The sequence below is a fragment of the Polypterus senegalus genome, chromosome 15 (assembly GCF_016835505.1).
Source record: "Polypterus senegalus isolate Bchr_013 chromosome 15, ASM1683550v1, whole genome shotgun sequence".
NCBI classification, from domain to species: domain Eukaryota; kingdom Metazoa; phylum Chordata; class Cladistia; order Polypteriformes; family Polypteridae; genus Polypterus; species Polypterus senegalus.
The window spans coordinates 91,063,312-91,089,969 of record NC_053168.1 but is presented as its reverse complement, the minus strand read 5'-3'; the positions used below and the strand labels follow the sequence as shown (position 1 = coordinate 91,089,969).

Below are 26,658 nucleotides of genomic sequence, written 5' to 3'. Positions count from 1 at the left end.
ATGTCTTTTGTTCCTTCATTAGAAACATGTGGAACACATTCTCCTTATATGCAAGCAGTTTTTCCTACGAAGACATTTCCAAACCATTACACTATTGTCACAGTAAGTATACTCATAAACAATGTATATTGATTCTTATTGTTAAATTATGTTTAAATGGTGCTTTCACCATACTAGTTATATGTCTATTGACTGCTAGTTTTTCATTATTTTTCTAGATGGCTGAGACATCATGAAATAACTGCAGTGATTGTCATGCTCTAGTTTGTTATAGAACATGGTTGTGCATTTGCATCGTGGTAGAGGTATTGGAGGTATTTTTACAAAAAAGGAAAAACAAATTTAAATGATAAAATTCTGTTTCTTTTTTTCTATTACTTTTTCAATCTATCTGCAAGGATGCAGCAAAAATTAAACAAAAAATGAAATAAGACTATTTGCAAATTAATTTTCCACACACATAAGAGGCATTTGTGAGAAATTAAAAAAATTAAATCCCTCTTTTGTCATATTTTTTTCTTTTCATTTTCCACATATGTCTTGGTGTGTCAGTGTCATAATTAAAATGTAAATGCCATACCCACTTTAGGTTTTCTTTTTCTTCATGACATGCAGTATACCTGCTAGAATGAAAATTCAGTATTTCATATTCTCCGTTCCATTGTGTATGCAGAACATGTGTGACAAAATTTAAGTATATACTCAAAATTGATTAATCATTTGTAAAGTCCCTGTTTTTGGATGTTTATTTTAAATGTGAACACTAGTGAAGCTGCAAAAACCAAACGCAAACAAGCACTGTCATTCACAGTGTTATTTTAATTATGACATTGACACACCAAGATGGGTAATGAAAATGAAAAGACAAAAAAGAAAATGTAATGTCAAAAGGATGATTTAATTTTATTTTTAAAATTTTCACTAATGACTCTTATGTGTGTGTAAGATAAGATTGCAAATGGAGTTATTTCATTTGATTTATAATGTTTGCAGAATCCTTGTGCAGACTTAAAATGGCAAAAGAGACCTTGCATTTTCATTTTATAATTTAAACTTTCATTTCCTTTTTTTAATCAGTAATACCTCCTAGGTGGAAGGGGCACATTGGTGCATATTGCCATTGTTATTTTTTCCCCCATAAAAAGTAAAAAGAGGGCTCTTGAAAAAAGTATGGTGCCAGTATGGTGTTGCAGCTTTTCTTGTATAATTTGGACATTCTTCTTTTTGGAACTGTTTTTTGTGAGCTTGCTATTTCACTCCTTTTCGTACATTATATCAATTACTATATCTGGTGCCGCTGCGAGTGGCAGCCATTCCAGCAGCTCCGTGTATGACTTTATCTTTTTTTCTCTATTTCTCTATTTCACTGATCACTTCTGCCACTTTTTTTTATGTGGAATCGCTCCCTGGACATTTTTTACTATTTTTACTACTTGACACTCGCCTATTCAATTAGTCAACTTAAAGCACTGAGAAGAAATGCCCACACCAGTGTGGTTCCCTATTTACCTGATGAGGTAAGAAGACGATATCGGGGCAGCCGAGCCGACGCTAAGATAAAAGATAAGATAAAAGCCAAGCAGCTTGCGAAAAAATGGCGCTATAAACCATCGGTGCCTTCTGGGAAATGTGAACTCACTACCAAATAAGATCGATGAACTAGCTGTGCTGGTGAAAAATGTCAGAACCTGCAGAGAATGCAGCTTGCTGTGTTTTAGTGAACCGTGGCTAACAACTACCATCCTAGATGCTAACGTGGAGCTACCCAGGTTTAGCACAGTTAGAGCAGACAGAGACGCAAATACCAGCAGGAAGAAGAAAGGAGGAGGACTCGCTGTCTATGTCAATACAAAGTGGTGCAACTCAGGACATATAAACGTTAAAATCTCCACTTGCTGCAGGGACATCGAACTGTTGGCTGTGAGTTTGCGCCCCTATTACTTGCCCAGAGAGTTTGGACACGTGATTGTTGTTATTGTTTACATTCCCCCTCGAGCGAACACGGAGATAGCAAGTGACGTCATGCATTCTGCAGTTGCCAAATTACAAACGCAGCACCCTGAATTGCTTGTGCTAATCTCTGGAGACTTTAACCAGTATGTGGATTGTAACACCCGGGGAAACAGGACTATTGACCTACTGTATGCAAACGTTAAAGACACATACAGCGCCACCCTGCTGCCTGCGCTTGGGAAAGCAGATCATAACCTGGTTCTGCTTCAGCCTCACTACAAACCAAGAGTGAGGGTGCTACCTACAACCACACGATAATTCAGGAAGTGTTCCCCTGAGGCAGAGCAGGCTCTGAGTGACTGCTTTGGAACTACAGACTGGGATATACTGCAGGGGTCACATAGTGAGAACATTGAAGAGGCTGTTGACTGCACTACTGACTACATCAACTTCTGTATGGACATTGTAGTTCCAGTAAGAACAGCACACTGCTATGCTAACAACAAGCCATGGATTACAAGTGACATCAAGGGCCTTTTGAACCAGAAGAAAGGGGCTTTTAAAGGCGATGATCATCATGAGCTCAAGCGCGTGCAGAAGGAACTCCGAGTCCAGCTCAGGGCGGTGAAGGAGCAGTACAGGAGAAAGCTGGAGCAGAAGTTGCAGAATAACAGCATGAAGGAAGTGTGGGATGGGATGAAAATCATCAATGGCTGCAGCTCGAAGCGGGGTGCCACCATCGAGAGAGACGTGGAGAGAGCAAACCAAATGAACAACTTCTTTAACAGGTTGGACCACCCTAACCCACTCTCACCTCAGAGTACTGCTTCCTCCAACCATCCTTCTGCTAATACCAGCATAGGAGAGACATCCCCACCCACAATTACAGCAGTTCAGGTGAGCAGAGAGCTGAGGAGACTTTGTGCCAGCAAAGCAGAGGGTCCAGATAGAGTATCGCCACGACTGTTGAAGGCTTGTGCGTTGGAGCTGGGGAGTCCTCTACAGCGAATCTTCAACCTGAGCCTGGAACGGGGGAGAGTCCTGAGGCTTTGGAAAAAATCTTGTATCACCCCAGTCCCAAAGGTATCACGTCCTAGTGAGCTGAATGACTTCCGGCCTGTTGCTCTGACGTCACATGTGATGAAAACCATGGAGCGGCTGCTGCTTCACCACCTGTGGCCACAGGTCCGCCACGCCCTTGGCCATCTGTAGTTTACATACCAGGAGAAGGTGGGAGTGGAGGATGCCTTCATCTATACGCTACACCGATCCCTCTCCCACCTGGACAGAGGCAGTGGTGCTGTAAGAATTATGTTTTTGGACTTCTTTAGTGCCTTCAACTCTATCCAACCTCTGCTCCTTAGGGACAAGCTGACTGAGATGGGAGTAGATTCACACCTAGTGGCATGGATCGTGGACTATCTTACAGACAGACCTCAGTATGTGTGTCTTGGGAACTGCAGGTCTGACATTGTGGTCAGCAACACAGGAGCGCTGCAGGGGACTGTACTTTGTCCGGTCCTGTTCAGCCTATATACATCAGACTTCCAATACGATTCGTAGTCCTGCCACGAGAAAAAGTTTGCTGACGACACTGCTATTGTGGGCTGCATTAGGAGTGGGCAGGAGGAGTACAGGAAGCTAATTAAGGACTTTGTTAAATGGTGGGACTCAAACCACTTACACCTGAACACCAGCAAGACCAAGGAACTGGTGGTGGATTTTAGGAGGCCCAGGCCCCTCATGGACGGTGTGATCATCAGAGGTGACTGTGTGCAGAGGGTACAGACCTATAAATATCTGGGAGTGCAGCTGGATGACAAATTGGACTGGTCTGCCAATACTGATGCTCTGTGTAAGAATGGTCAGAGCCGACTATACTTCCTTAGAAGGTTGGCGTCCTTCAACATCTGCAATAAGATGCTGCAAATGTTCTACCAGACAGTTGTGGCGAGTGCCTTCTTCTACGCGGTGGTGTGCTGGGGAGGCAGCATAAAGAAGAAGGACGTCTCACGCCTGGACAAACTTGTTAGGAAGGCAGGCTCTATTGTAGGAATAAAGCTGGACAGTTTAACATCTGTGGCAGAGCGACGGGCACTAAGCAAACTCCTGTCAATCATGGAGAATTCACTGCATCCACTGAACAGTGTCATCTCCAGGCAGAGGAGTAGCTTCCACGACAGACTGCTGTCATTGTCCTGCTCCACTGACAGACTGAGGAGGTCGTTCCTCCCCCACACTGTGCGACTCTTCAATTCCACCTGGGGGAGTAAATGCTAACATTATTCAAAGTTATTGTCTGCTTTTACATACATTTTTATTACTCCTTAATTTAATATTGGTTATTGTATCAGTATACTGATGCCGGATTATGTGAATTTCCCCTTGGGATTAATAAAGTATCTATCTATCTATCTATCTATCTATCTTCTTCTTTCTTTCTTTCTTTCTTTCTTTGCAGTGACAGATGAATAAAGAAGTCTTTGCAGTTGCTTCACAGAGCTGCCAGTTAGTGCCTTTGCTTTTGTTCAGCTCTACAAGCACATTTTGAAATTTTATCATAAGCCTGAATACTCTAAACCAAAATGCCAAATTTTCTGCTTTAATATAGAGGTGGTACCATCTTCTAATCAATAACTAACCAATTACAATTAGAACATTAAAACAATCTAGATGAGAACAGGACATTGAGCCCAACAAAGCTTGCCAGTTCTATCCTCTTAATTCTCTCTCCTCTTATTCTTAATTAATAAAATCAAGTCCGGTTTTAAAGGTCTCCAAAGTCCTACTGTATACAGCACTACTTGGTAACTTCTTCCATGTGTCTGTGGTTCTCTTTGTGAAGAAAAACTTCCTAATGTCTGTGCAAAGTTTACTCTTAAACAAGTTTCAAGCTGCTTCCCATGCTCTAGTTGAACTCATTTTAAAGTAATAGTCATGATTCACTGTACTAATTCTCTTCATAATTTTGAACACATCAATCATGTCTCCTCTTAATCTCCTTTTGCTTAAACTGAAAAAGCTCAGCCTTTTAAATCTTTCCTCATCTTTGGACTTTTTCTAGTTCTTCTACATCTTTTTTGTAGCTTGAAATACAAAATTGCACACAGTACTCCAGATAAGATCTAACCAGTGAATTGTAAAGCTGGAGCATAACCTCATTTGACTTTTACTCTATATATTGTGCTATATGACCTAACATTTTGTTAGTCCTCTTAATGGCTTCTGATCATTATCTGAAAGTTGATAGTGACTCCTAAAGTCATAAGGTTCACTTTATTTTCAGACCTCCTATTGTGTATTCATACCTAACATAATTACTTTCTACATACTGTATATTACATTTATTTACTTTAAATTTCATCTGCTGGAAATCTTTCCAAGCCTGTACTTGTATGCTGTAATGTAATCTGTAATAATTCCACAGATAATTCCAGATTATCTGACAATCCAGATAGATTTGTATCATCTGTGTATTTAACCATCTTGTTATTGTTTATCTCTCTCTCTCTCAGTATATACTGTGTGTGCGTATGTATATATATATATATATATATATATATATATATATATATATATATATATATATATATATATATATACTGCTCAAAAGAATTAAAGGAACACTTTTTAATCAGAGTATAGCATAAAGTCAATGAAATTTATGGGATATTAATCTGGTCAGTTAAGTAGCAGAGGGGTTTGTTAATCAGTTTCAGCTGCTGTGGTGTTAATGAAATTAACAACAGATGCACTAGAGGGGCAACAATGAGATGACCCCAAAACAGGAATGGTTTAACAGGTGGAGGCCACTGACATTTTTCCCTCCTCATCTTTTCTGACTGTTTCTTCACTAGTTTTGCATTTGGCTACAGTCAGTGTCACTACTGGTAGCATGAGGTGATACCTGGACCCTACAGAGGTTGCACAGGTAGTCCAACTTCTCCAGGATGGCACATCAATACGTGTCATTGCCAGAAGGTTTGCTGTGTCTCCTGCACAGTCTCAAGAGCATGGAGGAGATTCTAGGAGACAAGCAGTTACTCTAGGAGAGCTGGAGAGGGCCATAGAAGGTCCATAACCCATCAGCAGGACCAGTATCTGCTCCTTTGGGCAAGGAGGAACAGGATGAGCACTGCCAGAACCCTACAAAATGACCTCCAGCAGGCCACTGGTGTGAATGTCTCTGACCAAACAACCAGAAAGACTTCATGAGGGTGACCCAAGGGCCCCATGTCCTCTAATGGGCCCTGAGCTCACTGTCCAGCAGCATGCAGCTCGATTGTCATTCACCATAGAATACCAGAATTGGCAGATGCACCACTCGTGCCCTGTGCTTTTTACAGATGAGAGCAGGTTCACCCTGAGCACATGACAGAAGTGAAAGGGTCTGGAGAAGCCATGGAGAACATTATGCTGCCTGTAACATCATTCAGCATGAGCAGTTTGGTGGTGGGTTAATGATTGTCTGGGGAGGCATATCCATGGAGAGTCACACAGACCGCTACAGGCTTGACAAAGGCACCTTGGCTGCCATTAGGTATCAGGATGAAATCCTTGGACCCATTGTCAGACCCTATGCTGGTACAGTGGCTCCTGGTGCACGACAATTCCTGGCCTCATGTGGTGAGAGTATGCAGGCAGTTCCTGGAGGATGAAGGAATTGATACCATTGACTGGCCACCACACTTTCCTGACCTAAATCCAATAGAACACCTCTGGGACATTATGTTTTGGTCCATCCAATGCCACCAGGTTGCACCTCAGACTGTCCAGGAGCTCAGTGATGCCCTGGTCCAGATCTGGGAGGAGATCCCCCACAACACCATCTGTCATCTCATTAGAAGCTTGCACCGATGTTGTCAGGCATGTATACAAGAACACAGGGCCATACAAAGTGCTGCGTACAATTTTGAGTTGCTGCAATTAAATTTGGGCAAAATGGACTAGCCTGCCACATAATTTTTCACTCTGATTTTTGGGCGTCTTTGAATTCAGGGCTCCGTAGGTTGATCATTTTCATTTCCATCAAATGATGTGGCATCCTTTCGTTCCTAACACATTACCCAGTCTATATCAGTATAGATATCCAGGGGATTTCTTTTCCCATTGATATCTGATGTGTTTTCAAAGTGTTCCTTTAATTTTTTGAGCAGTTTATATATATATATATATATATATATATATATATATATATATTTAGATATATATATATAATATATATATATATATTTAGATATATATATATAATATATTGTGGAATATGGCCGGCCATTCATCCTGGTCAATACCCCCAGTCCGCCAGGTAGAGCACTCTCTGTAGCATGGAGGTGCCCTGAATGCCAGCAGGGAATTATGGACATTGGAGTTTTCCTTTACAGCCCTGCTGGATACCACAGGGGCCGCTAGAAGGCGCTACAGGGAGGAACAGTGTTTATTTACCCTACGCCCCGGAAGTACGTCCGAATCACATGGACAAGAAGAATGACGTGCTTGCAGGGTGAAGAAAAGGACTTTTGATCTGACCCGGAAGTGATAGGAGATCACATGGAATGGGGATTGGAACACTTCCGGGTCAGGAAGGATAAAAGGATTGTGGGAGCTCCCAGACGGTGAGCTGAGCTCGGTGGAAGGGTGGCAACGCGTCTGGGAGTGGAGGAATTGTTTATTGTGTATTTTGGAGTATTTAATGAGTATTGTGGAGAGGAGGGTGCTTTGTGCACTGTGCAGTTTGAATAAAGTCTACTTTTGGACTTTTATCTGGTGTCTGGCATCTTGGACAAGAGTTCAAGGGAGCGATAGCGCCCCCTATCTGTCACTGTATAGATCGTTGACGCCTGAGCTTCGATTCCCGAGATGGAGTGCAGTGAGTGTGTACGCCTGATGAGCCCAGAATTAGGGCGAAACACGTGTCGCGTACTCTTTGCATTATTTGACAGTAAAAACTATTTCAACCATTCTATGATCTGCTTCTTGCAACTGAAAGAGGGCACCGTGGCGGACGTTAGCTGCCTTGCTGCCCAGCCACAAGCGTTACCTAGTAGGTAACCACCTATACAATCGGATTGTGATTTAGACTATGAATGCCTTGAATATATATATATATATATATATATATATATATATATATATATATATATATATATATATATACACATACTGAGAGGACATTTTGCACATTTTGACTTTTGTCCATAAACCATGTTTTAGTGTTAATTCTACGCATGATGTTATGCAAGAGGCCCACAGCCTTGCGCTCACTTTCTGGAAGGAAGGCTATCTGTTCTTTTGATCTGAAGATGAGGAGGAGGTTGCGAGTATGCGTTGATTACAGTGTGTTGCCGCACCCACCACATGATCAGTATAATGGTCATCTTCACTGCTTGTATGCTGCGTGTGTTTAAGTGAAGGCTCCTGTTTCAATAAATGCTGTAAGAATGTTCTTGTCTTCACAACAATAAAGCTGATTTTTTTCAGAAACCTGGACTCACCTCCTTCTCTTTTCTGGAAGTCTGTGACCCACAAATCACAATATGTATATGTATACCAGTTATATACATAATATTTTTCTGGTGACGTTAGTGGTTTAAAGCATGTTGTTTGGCTATAATTTGCATACGTTTGCTTACATAAATCAACACCTAATGTAAAGGCATAGGTTTTAAAAAACATGATTGTGAAAAAAGCTTTTATTAATTTGGAAGAAGTTAGAAATGGAGAGTAATAACTTTACTTCGGAGTCTATTAAGTTTGGATAAACTTTACGTGACATACAATCGATGTGCTAACTTTGTTGCCATAATCCTATCGAGCTAGTCAGAAAAATAACTATATTATTGCATGATGCTATTATGCCATTGGTTTCCTTAAATTGCCATCAAAGCATTTAATGTGATGTCACTTTGATGTTTTGTCTGCTTAACCATTCAGTTTTACAACTTTGTTAACAGATAACCAAGCCTAGTAAATTTCCAGGAATTATTCTAAGTCTTCACCTGGAGGGGTTCACTATCTTCATTTGTGTCAGCAATTTAAAAGTGAATTCTTGAGAACTGAGGCACCGGTTCTGTTTTGTACTTTGTAAGAAAAGGGAGTGGAATATTTTAGCATTCCAGGGACTGCAAAATATCAAGTGGCTGACTATTTCACATAAAATTTGTTTTTAAGCATATTTTGGAGTCCTAAGCTGCCCAAATTCATGCTCATTTTCTCTATGCTTCCTCTAAACATAAATGCCACATCTTTTTTTTACTATTCCTGATGATAAGTTTAATTACTTGATTATGACATCTTATGAGCCCTGTAATCTATTTAATTTGACTATTACCAGAGGGAAAAGTTGAATCCTAAACAGCTTCATTAAAGACTTTTCTTAGTTTTTGTTTGAGTAGCCAGTGTTCTGAGGAGCCTTGAAAAAACTTGGCCTTTCCATAGTATTTTTGTCCTTTGTTAATATTATTTTAACAATTTCTGAATCATGTTGTGCAATAAATACTTTACTTTCAAATACACCTGAGAGTAGGAATGTCAGAAGAACTGAGACTTTTAGTACTAATCGATACCAATGTTCTAAAAGCATAACAGTTCTAGCTTTTTTCAGCATCAGTTGTACCAAATGTCGGCTCATGTGTGATTACAAATAGATGAATTTCGAGAAGGCAAAGTAATACTTGAGAAAAATGTGAATAACAACTACATATACCATGTGACTGAGAGAATCAAGTTTATTATTATAAAAAGTCAAAATGCAAATACAAGCTTTTGTTATTACTACTGTGGCCCCGACGCTGGAGTCGGCCGGGGCATAGGAGGACGTGAGGAGGGCTTGTGCCTCCTCCAGACCGCGAGGGGGCGTCCGTCCCTGGTTCTGTTGGGGCCACGGGTTGAGGGCATGGAAGCCCTTCCCTGTAGGGGCCCGTGGTCACCGCCAGGCGGCGCCCCGATGCCGGTTTATCCCGTGCGGTTGCCGGTCGGGCAGGAGCCCGCCGGGGCGCTTGGAGGACCGGAGGAGGGCGAGTGCCTCCTCCAGACGGAGTGGGGGCGTCCGTCCTGGTTAGGCAGGGGGCCTCGGGTACAGGGCTTTGAAGCCCAGCCCTGTAGGGACCCGTGGCCACCGCCAGGCGGCGCCGTGCCTACTATCCGGGAGCCCGGCACTTCCGCCACACCAGGAAGTGCCGGGGGGAAGACTTTGTGTGGCGCCCGGAGAGCTGCCAGGAAGGCAGCCGACACTTCCGCCACGCTGGGGCGTGGCCAAGGAGCAGATGGCGGAAGCACCTGGGGCTCATCGGGGAGCCTTATTTAAGGGGCCGCCTCCCTCCAGTCATTAGTGGATGTCGGGTGGAAGTGGACAGAGCTGGAGAGAGGACAGGAGGCGGCCAGGACAAAGGCACAGAGACTGTGGGCCCTGGACTTTGGGGGATTCAGTGCCAGCAGCACTGGGGTTGTGTGAGTGCACGTGACTTTTGTATATTATATATATTGTAAATAAACAGCGTGTTGGGCAAAATATGTCGTCCGTCTGTCTGTGCTGGGGCCAGCGTTCACAGTGGCGTAGCGGCAGGATGCTCCGCCTGGGACAAGGCGGGGACCTGGGTTCAAACAATCAATTTCTGTGAACGGCCCGGCGCAGCAGCGGACCCCACACACTGGCCGCGGGAGCGGCCCGCACAACCAGCGGAGCGTTCGCCCAGAAACCGCCACCGGACAGCGGAATGGCTTTCCCCGGGTGCGGAGGAGGACCCGACACGCGCGAGCGCAGCGGCTCGAAAGTCGCGCTGTCGGGACGGACAGCCAGGCCGGCGTTGCCGCTGAAGGCCACGCCGAGGCATGACGGATTGGGAGGTGAGTGCCCTGCCCTGCAATCATCGGCCTTCGGGTCGGACTTACCTTTGTTTCGACAGGGAGGGACGAACGGATCGCGTCCCGCGGCGAGGCACGCCGGGCCACGGGCTGTCGGCAGCGCGGCGACGGAGGCAGCGAAGAGGGCTGCGGATTCGGAGCCGCTGCGGCTCAAGGAATCGCCGCAGTCACAACGCGGCGAAGAGGCACGCCTCCGCACTCGGAGCAGGGAGGCAAGATGGCGCGGCCGGATGTCCCGCCGCTGACAGGCACGGGATTGGCGGTGTGTCTTGCGTGCCGCCGATGATTGGATAGAGGCGGGCCCAAGGAATGCCAGTCTCGTGCCAAACCGGACCCGATTGGGCCAGAGGGAGTGTCCCAGAGGAGGCAGGCGCCGCGTGGAGCTGATGAACAGGTAAGCCCACCGACGTCTGTCTCTCTCCACCAGCTGCTCGGCGTGTGTCGGAGGAGTCCCTTCGGCCCGCCAAGCCGTCCTTAGAGGAGCTGTTACGTGTTCTCGCCGCTCAGTGTGAGCAGCTGACGGGAAAGGCAGTCGCCGGGAGAGACGCCAGCGTGAGACGGAGGATCGGCGCGGGCGCTGGAACCGAGGCCGGCAGAACACGGCGGGGTGGTGGAGTATTACCGCCCCTCAGAGCAAGTGGGGGTTCGCGAACATGGCCGCGGACCGATTACGGACGAGCGGCTCCAGTAGGCAACTTCCCAACAGCGGACGCGGGCGGCGCAGACAGCTAGCGCAGCAGGAGCTTGAATATGCAGGGGCTGGTAGGATCGGGCTGCTGAGTGCCCTGGGTCCTAGCGCCTGCGCTCAAGCCTGCAGCTGTCTCCTGTCGCTCTGCCTGGACGTAGAGCGGGCTGGATTTGAGCTTTCGCTGTGCTCAGACCCAGACCGTCCAGCGTCGTCAAAGAAAGAAGGAGGAACCGAAGGGTGAATGCCGGTTCCTCCGATAGGAGAGGACGCGGCGCTGGGTGCGCGTCGAGAAGGGCCGCCCTCTGTGCGGGCAGAGGAGATCCCCTGGGCGGATGAGCGAGCTGCCTGCGAGCGGTGCCGAGACCGACGAACGGACGGGCATGGAACCTGCGGCGGAGGACTCCAGCAGGCAAGTTGGGGCTGTCGGAGGGGGCAGAAGCACGTCGTCGGAGACCGACGGGCGCTGGGATGAGTGTCCTGGCTGTGCTTCTGGCCCTCTTTCTCTTTATTTTACAGGCCCGAAGCCCGACGGCGCTGAGGCCGACGCCGGCGGGGACCTGCCCGCCTGAACGGCGCTCGCGGGAGTGCTCCACGCCGGGAGGCCTACAGTGACCCCGCTGGGGGGAACAGCGGGGGCGAGAGCGGCGCAGACCACAGGGGGACGTTTGCGCCGGCGAGGGTGCCGAAGACAGATGTCCCAGGGTGCCGTGTTGGACCCTGGGGACATAGTAGGACCCTCGCTGGGGCGTGCTGCCCTTCGGTTGTGCCGTTGGACCCACGTGTCCTCGCTTAGCGGTGGGGCACTGTGGCCCCGCCGGGCTGGAGCCCGCCGGGGCGCCCAGGAGGACGGAGGAGGGCTTGTGCCTCCTCCAGACCGCGAGGCGTCCGTCCCTGGTTCTGTTGGGGGCCACGGGTTGAGGGCATGGAAGCCCTTCCCTGTAGGGCCCGTGGTCCCGCCAGGCGGCGCCCGATGCCGGTTTATCCCGTGCGGTTGCCGGTCGGGGCAGGAGCCCGGCCGGGACGCCTTGGAGGACCGGAGGAGGGCGAGTGCCTCCTCCAGACAGAGTGGGGGCGTCCGTCCTGGTTAGGCAGGGGCCTCGGGTACAGGGCTTTGAAGCCCAGCCCTGTAGGGACCCGTGGCCACCGCCAGGCGGCGCCCGGTGCCTAATATCCCGGAGCCCGCACTTCCGCCACACCAGGAAGTGCCGGGGGGAAGACTTTGTGTGGCGCTCGGAGAGCTGCCAGGAAGGCAGCCGACACTTCCGCCACGCTGGGGCGTGGCCAAGGAGCAGATGGCGGAAGCACCTGGGGCTCATCCGGGAGCCTTATTTAAGGGGCCGCCTCCCTCCAGTCATTAGTGGATGTCGGGTGGAAGTGGACAGAGCTGGAGAGAGGACAGGAGGCGGCCAGGACAAAGGCACAGAGACTGTGGGCCCTGGACTTTGGGGGATTCAGTGCCAGCAGCACTGGGGTTGTGTGAGTGCACGTGACTTTTGTATATTATATATATTGTAAATAAACAGCGTGTTGGGCAAAATATGTCGTCCGTCTGTCTGTGCTGGGGCCAGCGTTCACACTACTTATATTCATTTAAAAGTTGGGTGACCAACTGTCACCACCTCTTTTGTTGTTCAAGCCTTTCTTTACTTTATTTACTGGAACCTAGAATTTGGCTTCAGCATTTTAATTTAAGCAAAATAAAATTCATCTAACTTCAAGCACTATAATTCAGGTTTGTGAGGACTCATCTAAACATTTCTGGATAAAGGAGAGGGAGGCAATAAAAAAGTATCGATTGCCTGAATTGCTACTTTTGACAAAAACTATTAATTTCTAAGTTTAAGTAAATTATTCTTTTTAAATGTAATTTCTGGTTATAACTGATTAAATCATGTTCCAATATTTTTGAGGTCCCTTAGAATCATCCTAACTTTCCCGTGGGTGCTACAATGCCATTGTCATGTTTCGAATAAGGACCTTCTTGTTATGATTTAGGCTGATATACCTGTCTAGTCAGCCTGATTGTACAGTGATTAGCTTTGCTGCCTCATAAATCCAGAAACTGGGGTTCTGGGGTTGTCCAGGTAGTGCTTGTTTGGAATTTGCACATTCTGAAGATGTTCAAGTCCCAAATGCATGCAAGTTAAGTTAACTGGAAACTCTAAATAAGCCCAGTGTAAATGTGAATGAGTGTGCACTGCGATAGACTGATGCCCCATTTAGGGTTAGTTCCCACCTTTGACACAATGCTGCTGGGATAGGCATTGTTTTCCAGTGAGCTTGGGCTAGATAAGAAAATGTCATTTCTAGAAAGCATTTTTTTTAACTCTGTGGTGGGCTGGCGCCCTGCCCGAGGTTTGTTTCCTGCCTTGCGCCCTGTGTTGGCTGGGATTGGCTCCAGCAGACCCCCTGTGACCCTGTAGTTAGGATATAGCGGGTTGGATAATGGATGAATGGATGGATTTTTTTTAATTTCTCAGGAGACACAAGTTTTGTTTGCTTCTATTTCACTTTTCAAATTCCTCCCTTATAGCAATATTGTCCTCCGGTAGTTTGACAAATGATGAGAAATTGTGGCAAAATGTGAAGACAAGCAGTAGTCATTACTTAATAATGGTCTGTGCTAATATTTGTTTTATATAATTATAAACAGCAAACTATGGATAAAAATATATCTTTTCAAACGTAAATGTATTTTACCAGCATATAAAATTTACTGGCTTTCAGCAGTTCCTCAAGATTCTGGACTTGATAAGCAGGTTGGGTGCAGGATGGATGGATTCCTGTACTCTGTAGAAATAATTTTGTATACTCCTGTGTTATTAGCTTATTCAACATTTTGAAAAATGTCATGTGGGTCAGAGAGACATGGGACATGATGGAATAAGTCCCATCAATAGGAAGACCGAGAAAAACACCTAGGTTAGAGATTTTGCTGTACGTATCAAATATGGGTAAGACATATGCCATGTTATTGTGGATAGTGCCCTAGACGTTAAAGTTTCCAAGGCCATCAAAGTGAGAGAACATGTGTTTTCTACAGTAGTAGAAAACCTTTTGAGATTCCTCAATGATGCTAGGGAGAAGTAAATAAATTAAACAAGGTTAGTGGCAAGATGGCAGTTTGGATCCGTTGTGCTCGATTATCTAAGCGAGAAAGGGAGAAACTTTGAAATACAGTTAGGTATGAGAAAGCAGTTTAATCTAGGTTTGATGAGAACTACTGCCATTTAAAATAAATCAGTCTAACTTGGAAGCATCACTTTTTAAACACAGATCAGGGATTAGTAATTCTTAGTAATAACGAAAAATAACAGGGAAAAATTTGAAAAGGTTAGCCATTAGGCATGGCCGAACTTCTGCATGTGCTAACCTGGGGTGCAGCACGAGATCCTGGAACTGGTCAAGATGTATGAAAAAATATTTGTTCTTTGTTTTTCAGAGAAATATTCCTGCCACTAGATTGGTTGATCCAATCTGTTTCAACCAATTTAGCATTATCCATTAAATAACTTTTCCACCTTTAGTCACATATACATCATTATCCTTGAAGTTATATATCTTCGTTGAACTGCAGTTTGTGAGGGAGGGTGGCTGTTGGACAACTGACCGCTTGAGGAAAGCCTCTCCTTGAAAAAGAAATCCCCTTTATCAAATGTACAGATTCTTTTTAATGTGGACCCACAATATAACATTTAATTCTCTATCACTAATTCAAATTGTTCTTAACACTTGTTAACCTTTGGAGATATACAGTTCACTGCTGCAATTTACTTTAACGTGGGACTATGGTCCAATGCCTTCTATCAGTAGTTCCTTCAGACCTCACATCAGTATGACTGTCATTGTAACCTTCCTATTGCAAGTGTGCTCTCTCCCTCACCCTAACTGACCTAACCGAGAAAGGAACTTTGCTCTCAGTCCCTGGTGTCAGAATAGAGCAATTATGCAGGTAGGAAAGCAGGCTGTGATAAATTTGAATCTTTAAACATTATTCAAATAATGCCATAGACAAAAGTAAAATGATATGTGAACACTGCAGAACCTACTGCTATATGTTTAGTATTTCCAGGCAGCCCATCTCTTGCACAGTTTAAGTGTCAGCAGTAGCTCATAGCATTCTTGGATTCACTTTCTCCTACTGCCGTCTGTCTCTGATCAACTCTTTTATTCATTTTATAAAGCTAATCTAGGTGTACTGTAGTCATTCTGTTTCAAAGGAAAATTTGTCTTTTTTAAAATTTAAAATTCTTGCTCCTGAAAAGTTCTTTCAGAGCTCATATGCTTTTGCCATTAGAGTCAGGAGGCGTTAGCAAGGCATGCTTGTGTAACTCAGAAAAGGTGGTTGTACGAAGTGCTCTTGTTTCATCATAAATTGCACATTGTTGTAGATAAAGTTACCTAAATCTTACAACCAAACTCTTCACCACAGTAGCAGTCCTAAAATTCTACAGTTACAGTACCGTAGAGCTTTTACACTTTCTACTTAGGTTAATTATCAAAACAGTTATTTTTTGAGCAAACACCAAATCATTAAGAACAAATGTAACAAAAGAAGCAACATGTATGTCAAAATATTTACAAAAAAATATACATTTTTTTGTGCTTATCAGAAAAGTATTTTTATACTGCTTGTTCTTATCCATAAAAATGGTTCTAAATTAATAAACATATTTTTAACAGGGTTTGTATGCAGAATCCCATGGATTAATTGATAACAACATGTACGATCCTGCCTTCAATGCATCATTCAGCCTTAGCAATAGTGAAAAATCCCAACCGCGCTGGTATCTTGGCCAACCTGTAAGTATTTCTTTTGTTATGCATTTGCAATTAACCATAATACAAGTGATTAATAATTGGCACTTTTAAGCCCAAAGCTAAAACATCTTAAATTTATATAACAAAGAAATCAACTTTCTGAACACAATAGATTCGAAACAATTCCTTAAAACATGCAATTCATACTATAAAATATCACAAACTTTCTGCAACTGTGATACTAATTGAACAAGAAGAAATAAATATCCAGTATTTAAACTGCAAATATTAAGAAAATAATGTAGTATTTGAAAACAATACTGGGTTGTGGAAGGATTGCATATCAGACTAAAGAGAGAAAGGGGCATATATACATCACCCTGTTATGTGCTTGAAATGACCAACATTTGGGCATATAGCATGAACATGATGTTAATAAAAAGCAACATCATACTAAATGTAGTCGTGATTTGTTAAATTCTTTAGTCTTGTTATGCTGATCACATAGCAGGCTTCCTCAAGTGTGTTGCAAAAAAGGATGTCCATTTTGGATTCATTTATAACTGTGACTGCAATTATTCTTTGTTTCCAGAGTATTTCCCTCCCACACATATACAGTACATGCTCAACATTAGCCACTTAGAAATTTACAATGTTCATACTGAAAGCTGCCCCTGTGGCAACACCTCTTTTTATTCTATCTGTGTTTGCTTTTCTTCAGTAACTATTATGTCCGTCCTGAATATTCAAGGTAGTTAAGCTACATTGACATACAAAGTTGCTCCACTTGTTTGGTTAATTTGAGCTAACCCTTTTTTGGCACAATGGATTTTGTGTACTGCAAAGAGGCTAAAAACAGATTGAGAAATCTGCATGTTTTCTGGAAGCTGGAGCAAAAATAGTTTTTCGGAATATCTAAGCAAGTATTAAAAACAAAATACAAAGGCCTAAACTTCACTAAAGTGAAGTCAAAGCTAGCAAGAACCAAATAGAGACGTGAGTCGATAATCAAATTATCTAACACTGTGAGTGAATGATATGCTGTTCAAGGCTTACATTCACAATCTTGGACAGAGGGGTGAAACATTGTGTGGAGTTCAATGGCATGCAAGAGACTTTCTGACATGTAGGGCTTCTTGGGATGCATTCCTTAGCAATGGTGTAGTCTGTCCTGGCAAATCATCTCTCTTTCTCCAAAATTCTTAAGGTGTATTTTAAATTTACTTTATTGTGTCTTCAATAATAACAATATAAATTCCAGTTTTTATTTTTTTAAAGATCTGGCTCACTGCTATGTACCAAGGATTAAAAGCTGGTACTTTCTTTTGGCCTGGATCAGATGTTAAAATCAACGGAACTTTCCCAACAATATATAAAGATTTTGACGGGTAAGCAAATAGAATGTACATTAATTCAGAAACTGATTTCTTGTGTTTTGCAGGAAGTAACGCCCACAGTAAATGGTTGTGTTCTTCCATGTGCACATATACATCTTAAAAACAGCAATGAAAGGACAAAACACTTAAATATTTGAGAAAAACAACACTTATGTGGCCTGCTTAAATTTCTTAAAACAAGCATCTGTTAAGGCACAGAACAGTAGCACATCATTAGCAACAGCAGAATAAGAGTCCCTGATCACGTGAACAATCAAGCACACTTCTCTCAGTCTGTACGCCCCAAGGTTTTCTGAGCTGGCTGATTCAGGGAAAAGATGCCCAGAGCTGGATGGATTGATTATTTCAACAGGAGCAATAAGCTGTGGTAGCTGTTTTTTTATAACCTTTCTGAATATTCCTTATTAAAAGGAGTCCAGTAACCAGCAATTAACTCTATATGTCCTTTTAAGTCCATGCTTCTATCTGTAACTGGAAAATTCTCAATAAAAACTATTATATGAAAGAATCTTATACCTGACCTAATTTTTCTGAAGTATGTCTCCATTAGAACATTTACACCTGACAGAAACTTTGTTTTGGCTTATTTTAAATACTGTAGCATTTGACATTCAGAAATGTTTCTTGTAGTAAAAGATAAATGTCGTTATAAATTCTGTTTCAATAAATGTGTAAATATTTAAATATATCTAAAACTGAAAATATGTCTGCAAAACCATTTTAATGTGCCAAAATACTGACATATTGACAACCGTTTGTTGATTATTTTTGTTGTTTGCTAAATAACACAGTGAAGCTGTGATGCATTTCTATAAAACTGTTTGCAAAATCACATAATTTCTGAAAAATCTTTTAGAGTCAGCTCAATTTTTGTTCAGGTTCTGCTACTTTACATATTCAGTATACTATCAAGAACATCTAGATATTTCTGTTTCAGAACATACAGTATAATATATGCTGTATGGATATGTTAACTTTTTCAATACTGTAACTCAATAAACAGTTGCATGTATTTGGTATAAATTATGAATATAAAATTAAAATAATCAGTTGGCAGTTACAGTAGTGTAAAAGGCACTTACTTTTTTGGGGGGGGGCACACAAAATGTTTTCACATTCTCCTCAGTGTATATTCTTCTGTTAAACACCGTCTATACATAATGCTGACTTTCTTCTTGCTGTCAGGCAATTTCTTAAAGGTTTTAGTATATTGTAAATGACCATTGTTTATAAATTTGTGTTGAATCAGGACCCCTCTCCTAGTTAGTCATACATACATTTTAAAGAACTGCTTACAAGGAGAAAAGGTCAGATTTCTCTAAAGCTTGTTTCATTTCATGATTCTATCACACCCTGCCACTAAAGAAAACAAATATCAGAGCATCAGATTACTGTTAACATACTTCTCTGTCGTGATATTGTTTCTTTGGCCAGGATCATTACAGAGATGGACAAGAGACAAAGGATAGTTTACTTGGTAATTAAGTGGGGAATTCTGTCCACTTAGAAACAGGGTAGCTATCTGTAAAGGCAGGGCAAGGGATTTTTTGCTTTATTTTCCTTGAACTTTTTGGTCTCAGTATTGAACCCTTTCCTGTTTCTTTTGCCTAAGAAAGTTATACAATATTTATTTATTTATTTTTTCTCCCTAACTTTGAAGTTTTGTTAGTCAGTCCAAGAAAAGAAAAAGTTGCATGTTTTTTTTTGTAGACAGAGCCTGACACATGGGCAGGAGAGCAGAATAAATACAGGAACTGGATAAGGTGTTAGCTCTGGTGGTCTACGTGTCACTCTGCCCTTTTACAGGTTATTTTCGTTTCCAGCAGTTTCCAGATACTGTAAATCTCAGTAGTGAAATAATCATTTACTATACTTAGAATTGTGATATTCACAGCTGAATGCACCCCATTTCAAGCAATGAAAGTTAAGATTTCAAAGGGGTGCCTATGAGACTAAGAAGCAAATAAGCAAACATTTCAAACATAATTTAAAAAATTATTAACACCCTGTGTTTTTCAGAGCCATTAAATCCATGTATGGCTTGAAACTTGAGAATCAACCCCAATGAGGCAAAATCAAATCAGGAACGAAAAGAAAAGGTTCAAAATCAAAAGAAGAAGCATTATTTAAATCCTATTGATCTAGAAATTCAGTCTTTAACAAAGCAGAAATATTCATGAATGTGGTAATTCTGTTGGGTGAAGTTTAAAGAATTTTGAAAATCCTAATGAATCATAGTCTTCCTCTATTGACAAGTTTATTCCAGAGTCCTCAATATGATTTCAGTTCTATAATAAGCTTGAGGGACACTTGCAATAGTAAAATGTTTCCAATAGCACTAACCTCTCTAAATATCCTGCTCTGACCTGAATAAAACTTTTGACTGAGTTAATGGCAGCACATTCTGGAGCATCCTCTGTAGATTGTCATTTTCTTTTTGTCATCTTTATGCAAAACATGTAGGGTGTACATGGTTCGACCACAAGGGGGTGACATTGAACCCCAAATCCTAGACACAATCGAACCAGAAACAATTTCAAGGTGGAATAAAAGTTATTTTATTAATCACTATGCCTCCTCCTGATGTACAAAGTCTAAACACCACAATCACAAATAATTACCAGTCCTTTTCCTTCTCCCTCTATTCTTGAAGGCCTCTGACTGGCCTGGGTATGGCAGAGTGACTCCTTTTTTACAAGACCCAGTAATTCTGGTGCCTGGCCATAGCCAGAAAGAAGCATCTCTGGGTCATACATAAGCTCCCTAATGTGAGGAGAACTTCCCTCAACAGCACCCTCTGGTGTCCCCCAAGGGCCCTGACAGGGTTTCCTTTCCAAACTACAGGTCCCATGATACTCTCTGGGTGTCCAAACTAGGACCAAACCAGAGAAGCACTGCCATCTCTTGTTTTGTGAAATAAAATGTCCCAGTCCATCCATTATTTCCCTAGTGGGGTTGCTTTTTCGATTATGTTGCTCATCCATTATGGCCACTAACTCAGGTAAGGCATTACTTTAAACAATCCTCAACTGATACATATATGCAACATATCTTCCATTGGTGTCCATGTGTTAAAAATTTAAACCATCTAAGTGATGAAGGTGCCAGCAGTTAATAAAGAAAAGTCCTACAAATCGGTGCCCCTCTACCCTAAAAATAAGATTTTAACTACATTTTAAACCTTTAGATCTCATCTATATCATCTGTCCTGGCACCTTGCTTCCAAAGAGACAACCCTCTCAGTGTTATCCCTACTCTTAGCATTTAGATCTTTTGTTTTGCAGAGATGTCAGCCTATTCTTACCTATATAACTTTTCTGAAATAAAAAAAAAAAACAAACTGGATCCTCCCAGACCTACCCTACAGCTTATCCACATGTCCAACTAGATCTGTCACCTTTCCACCGGCAGAGGAACACACATTTTGAGAATGTAACAAACTAAAATAAACCCATGTGTCATTTCCCCTAAATAAATGAGTCCCCTATTCAAGCTATTTCCTTCTTTCCGTGAATAGGTTTAGAGTTAACCTGTTAGGTCTCTTCATTGAAGCCTACCACATCAGAATTATCAGAATCTCCAGACAGCTCTGGGGTTGATTTCCTTGGACAGTTTAAGTGAAATGTTGTATTCGGTTACCTCGCTCCTACGTCTGACTATGCTACAGCTGTCTGTAACTCTTTGGATTGAAGTTTCCACCTTCATAACTTTAGCAGTTCATACAACCTCACTATATGAAATATGGGATAGTCCCTAGAATTTCCTATTAAAATGCATACTAGCTATTGCCTCCACAAGTTAGACATTTCAAAATGCTTAATGAACTGGAATTGTAGATTTAGGAGATCTGGAATCAACATTCCAAGAAGTCCACCATAAAAAAAAAAAAAAAATCCTTGTTAGCACTGTTGCCTCTCTCTTCCGGCAATTACTGTACATTTCACCTATTATAGCTTGTGATATTTATCTGTAATTGAGACTTAAGATAAGATAAATATCACTCACTACCATGTCTCAGCTGTAGTCAGTTAAAGGGACACAAATACAATTATATGTACTATTGTGCAATACAGTTTTAAAAAAGCAATTGCACACATGCTTCTGTGTAATTGATGAAATAATTGAACAGTAGCATCCACCATTTTAATTTTTTGAGTAACATTTTCCATATTCCTAACCTCACACAATACTTGAAAGCAGTGAGGTCAACACACAGCCATGATTCCATATGTGAACAAAGCAAAACATAAGTATCCTATCCTATATCCTAATATTAATTTGCAAAAATTATTTAACAGTTCTCTTGTCAGTTCTGTACTAGAAATGTCATTTGTATATTTTGCTTTTCTAATTCTTTTTGATTTATCTCTTAGCAATGAAGTATATAATTTTGTGTTTTTAAATTTCAGTAAAGTACCTTTTGAAGAGAGGGTTCATACAATAATGAAGTGGCTTTCTTTACCAGAAAATGAAAGGTAATGAACAAAAAAAAAAAAACCAGTGACTAGACATAAAATATTGTTCAGAATATAAGAAAACTAATGCTTATGTAAAGTCTGTCAAAAACTCCCTGAAAGAAAATGGCTTGCATGTGACTCATAAATGATACTTGTTCCATTTGGTATATAGTTTGGTTGGTTGGTATAATTAATGTTTATATTTTGAGTCACTGCTTTAGCCCACCTACTTACTATATTGTGCACTGTACTGTATATTTCCATGCTGTACTATTTATCACACCTTTGCATATTTATTGTTACATTCACTCAATAAGTACAAATCTATGTCTAAGGTTCTGTGTTGCTTTACTTACAGTATTGTCACTGCAGAATGTCTTCAAACAGTGGAAATAGCAACTAATAAATTACATTGTACTTTTACACATCATTTCAATATAACTGGAACTGATCATTGTCTCAATGAAAAGGACATATTGTTTGCTTCCACTTATTGCTGTTCACAATAAAAGAATTATTATTGCTACTAATACTCCAATTTGTCTGTGTATGTAACCTAAATGAAAATGATGAATTTATATAATAAAATATGAAGTTAATTCAATGGCACTTTGTACTAGATTCATTCATTGGAAATACGACTGTTAAATAACTGTAATAAATATTAATATATAACACAAGAAAACATACATTCTTTGCTTATACAGAACAGGTTTAATATAGAATTCTAAGGACTGTATAACTGTTTTTTTTTTTAAATGAATAAAACAGAAAAATAAATCCAAAATTTCATTTATTAAAAAGTAGTTCTCAATTCAGAAAGCAAAACTCTCTTGTGAGAAGTAATAAAATACTTGGAAACGTTTACTTATTGCAGTCATTATTATGTGATAAATATTAATTATTTTAATTCAATTCTAGGGGGCTTTGCCCCCTACTCGTTTTGCTCGCCAATTCCCCGGCCTGCACTACGCGTCAGCCACTTCGCGTTTCTGCCTTTCGCGTATTTGGATTTCACTTTCACCAAACAACAAATGTTTTAATTCTCGCGGATTCACCTCTTCATTGGGAAGAGAGACTACTTTTCCCTGATGGCAATACAAATTAGACAATCTACAAGTCTCCGACTTAAAGTTCAAATCCAAACAATATATTCGATCGCTTTTTGCTGTTCTGTTATTTCGAGTAATCATTTTTTTTGTTTGTTTGCACTAATGCAATCTTTACTATCATTTATTTGAGACTTTCGAATTTTAGTACTTTCATAATCTCTAACCTGCTCTGCATGTGTATCGCAGCAACGTTTTGGAACCTCTTTACGACATTCTACTTTGTCATCTACTCTTTGTCTGTCATTTCCAGCCCTAGGTGCAGTTAAATCTCTTGGCACCAAGTCTCTTCTTATGAGACTTGAAAGTATCTCTCTGAAAAAGTCACGTCTCGTCCTAAGCTAAAAAGTCTTGCCTCGTCCCAGGATTTTTTTTATATAAAAGAGAGATCATTTAACATAGACTGTGTCGAAAAATAAGTTATGTAAATATATAAGCATCAGTAATGGCATAATTATACAATGCAATATTTTTGATCTGAAATTACACATAAATTGGTCCTGGAGTGTTTATTTTAAAAAAACTGTAAAATTAATAGTTACATTTAAGATAGGAAATAAAAATGTTTAAAATTATAAAATGCAAGCTTTCCAGGTAACTCAGGCCCCTTCTTCAGGCAATAAAAGGTGTCATTTTGCTTGACTTCTCACTACATTTGTAATGGCTAACTTGGTACAACACCCTAGTACTATAAAATTATAAATAAATTTAAAATGAATGATTAAATCATGCTAAAAGTGTTCTAATATAGATAATCAATTAACAAAAAAGAATAAGTAGATAAAATAATAGATTGCATACTGTGGAAGTGATATCAGACTTTGTCTTCTTTCACTTGAACTATTGCTATCAAGAAAAAAAACATGTTTGACTTGATTATACTTAATTCTAAGGCCCTTTATTGTTGTAAATTCTGTTAAGATACTTTGTTTATAACACACATGATGCTATATTGCTGTATCAACTCAAATGAATGGAATAACTACAACTTTTGCTGTAAATGTTTCCTTCCTTGGCTATATAGTATTTTCTTTTTCCAGACCACAATTCTATACACTCTACCTAGAAGAACCAGACAGTTCAGGGCATAAATTTGGACCTGTCAGTGGTGGGGTATGTAATTTTCATTCAAACTTTATTTAAATTTATTTGAGTCAGTAATCTATATATATATATATATATATATATATATATATATATATATATATATATATATATATATATATATATATATATATATATATATATATACTGTTACTATATATACAAGTCTATGTATGTATGTTCCAGCATCACTTCCGAGCAGCTGGAGCGATTTTCATGAAACATGGTACACATGTTTCTCAATGGTCGACTAAAAATACTGTAGGGTGAAATCAACCCTAAGCCACCCACTTCTGGGTAGGGTGGGGGGTGATCTTACGGTCTTCTATGCATGTTATTGTTCAGTTGACACTCGGAACGACCACCAGAGGGCAAACTGGATGCGACTTCCAGCAGTTGGCTGGTTCCGAGCATAAACTGGATGATAACATACATACAAGACCGCAAGACAAGCACATTAGAGAGTCTTTATTGCTTGTAAATTTATTTTTATTTTTAAAGTTGTGTTTTTTTTATTATATTTTTCTCAAACAATTAAATAAAAACACTTTTTTTTCTTTCTGCTGGGTATTTCAGCTGGTTGGATATATTGATGAATATACTGGATCAGGCAAATAAAACAGAATCTGTTTCTGGCTGAGGTTATGTACTGTATAGTATAGTGTAGCATAGTATAGAGTAATGTAGTATACTGTAGTGTCATATAATATAGTGCAATATATATCAATTTAATGTATTAGAACAACAGTCATCTGCAAGGTTTGCACAAACTTTGACAGTCAAGTTATTTTACAGACCAGATTAATATATCATTATAATTTAATTTATGGTAAAACTAAAATGTTTGAAAAACACTTTGATAAACACAGAAACATTTAAAACAAACAGCCACTCAGTGTTGACACGAAAACTGAAACAAGCAGCAATGTTAAATGTTGATCCATCATCTCAATGCCATTATTTTAGCAGTCTTACGAAAAGCAAATTAAGAAATGGGTACTGTGCAAGAGTTTGTTAGTCTTGGCAACAGCTCAGTGCCAGTCACACAAAGAGTTCCTCAGAGCTCTGTTCTCAGTCCTCTGCTTTACTGTATTTATATGCTTCCCCTTGGACATATTATTCGTAGCTTTGGACTGGGTTATCATTTTTATGCAGACGATACTCAACTCTATTTAAATGTTAAAAGTTGAACTTCATCAGAGCTTTCTCAGCTCACAATTTGCCTCAGTGAAATTAAAACCTGGATGGAGCGTAACTCTTTATAAATTAAATTGCAACAAAAATGAAATACTGCAAATTGGGACTAAAGTGCATCTTAATAAAATGAGCTCCTTCCCAGTCCATCTTGATGGTGATCTCATCAGACCTGCCTCTACTGCAAAGAATCTTGGTGTCATGTTTGATTCCTCCCTTTCTTATTCTGCCCACATAAATCACATTAAGAAACATTCTTACTTTCACCTCTGTAAGATATCACGTGTTCACTCCTTCCTCTAGTTTTTTTTTATTAATTTTATTGTAATCATTCAATACAAATCAATCAATTTTTACAAAAAATAGGATTAAGAACAAGTCGACCCCCACCCCTGAGAGAGAGAGAGAGCATGGCCAACAGGGTAAAACTTAAGGCTTGTAAACATACCTAAATTGATCAGTTTGATACGTCAATAGAGATGAATGGAGAAGAAAAAGAAATGCGGAAATAATTGCTTCCTCTATGCTTTAAGAGCTTATTGTAAAATATTATTGATTAGACCCTGCCATGTTTTGAAAAAAATCTGTACAGATCCTCTAACTGAGTATTTGATTTTTTCCAGTTTCAAATAGTATAACACATCTGTTTCCCACTGATTTAAAAGAAGAGAGTTAAGATTCTTCCAGTTTAGCAAAATAAGTCTGCGTGCCAAAAGTATAATGAATGCAATCAGTTTGTTTTCCACTTTAAACCCATCTGGAAGAACACCAAACACAGCTGTTAATGGGTTAGAAGGGATTGTGACACCAAGGCTGTCTGAAAGGTAATTACAAATTTGGTCCAGAATGATGTTAATTTGGTACAGGCCCAAAACATGTGACCCAGTGATGCTGGGACTTGGTTGCAGCGTTCGCAGGTTGGATCTTGCCTTGGAAACATTTTGGAGAGTTTTAGGCGAGACAGATGTGTTTGATATATAAGTTTGAATTGAATAATTGTATGCTTTGCGCATATGGAGCTCGAGTGAATTCTCTATTTTGCTATTTTCCACTCCTTTTCTGATATATTGATTAAGAGCTCTTTTTCCCAGTGTCTTCTTGGATCTTTAAAAGGGAGCATGGACAAGGGTGCAAGA

The 26,658-nt window shown here is 40.8% G+C and overlaps 1 protein-coding gene across 1 annotated transcript in view; it reads left to right on the top strand.

The window, feature by feature from the left end:
• LOC120515508 (venom phosphodiesterase 2-like) overlaps window positions 1-26,658 on the top strand; it is a 162,993-nt gene that overhangs the window by 37,311 nt on the left and 99,024 nt on the right. The window contains exons 6-10 of the mRNA XM_039736569.1: window positions 23-102; window positions 16,184-16,303; window positions 17,540-17,649; window positions 22,068-22,133; window positions 24,265-24,337. Of these exons, the coding sequence (XP_039592503.1) occupies window positions 23-102; window positions 16,184-16,303; window positions 17,540-17,649; window positions 22,068-22,133; window positions 24,265-24,337 (449 nt within the window). The remainder of the gene's footprint in view (window positions 1-22; window positions 103-16,183; window positions 16,304-17,539; window positions 17,650-22,067; window positions 22,134-24,264; window positions 24,338-26,658) is intronic.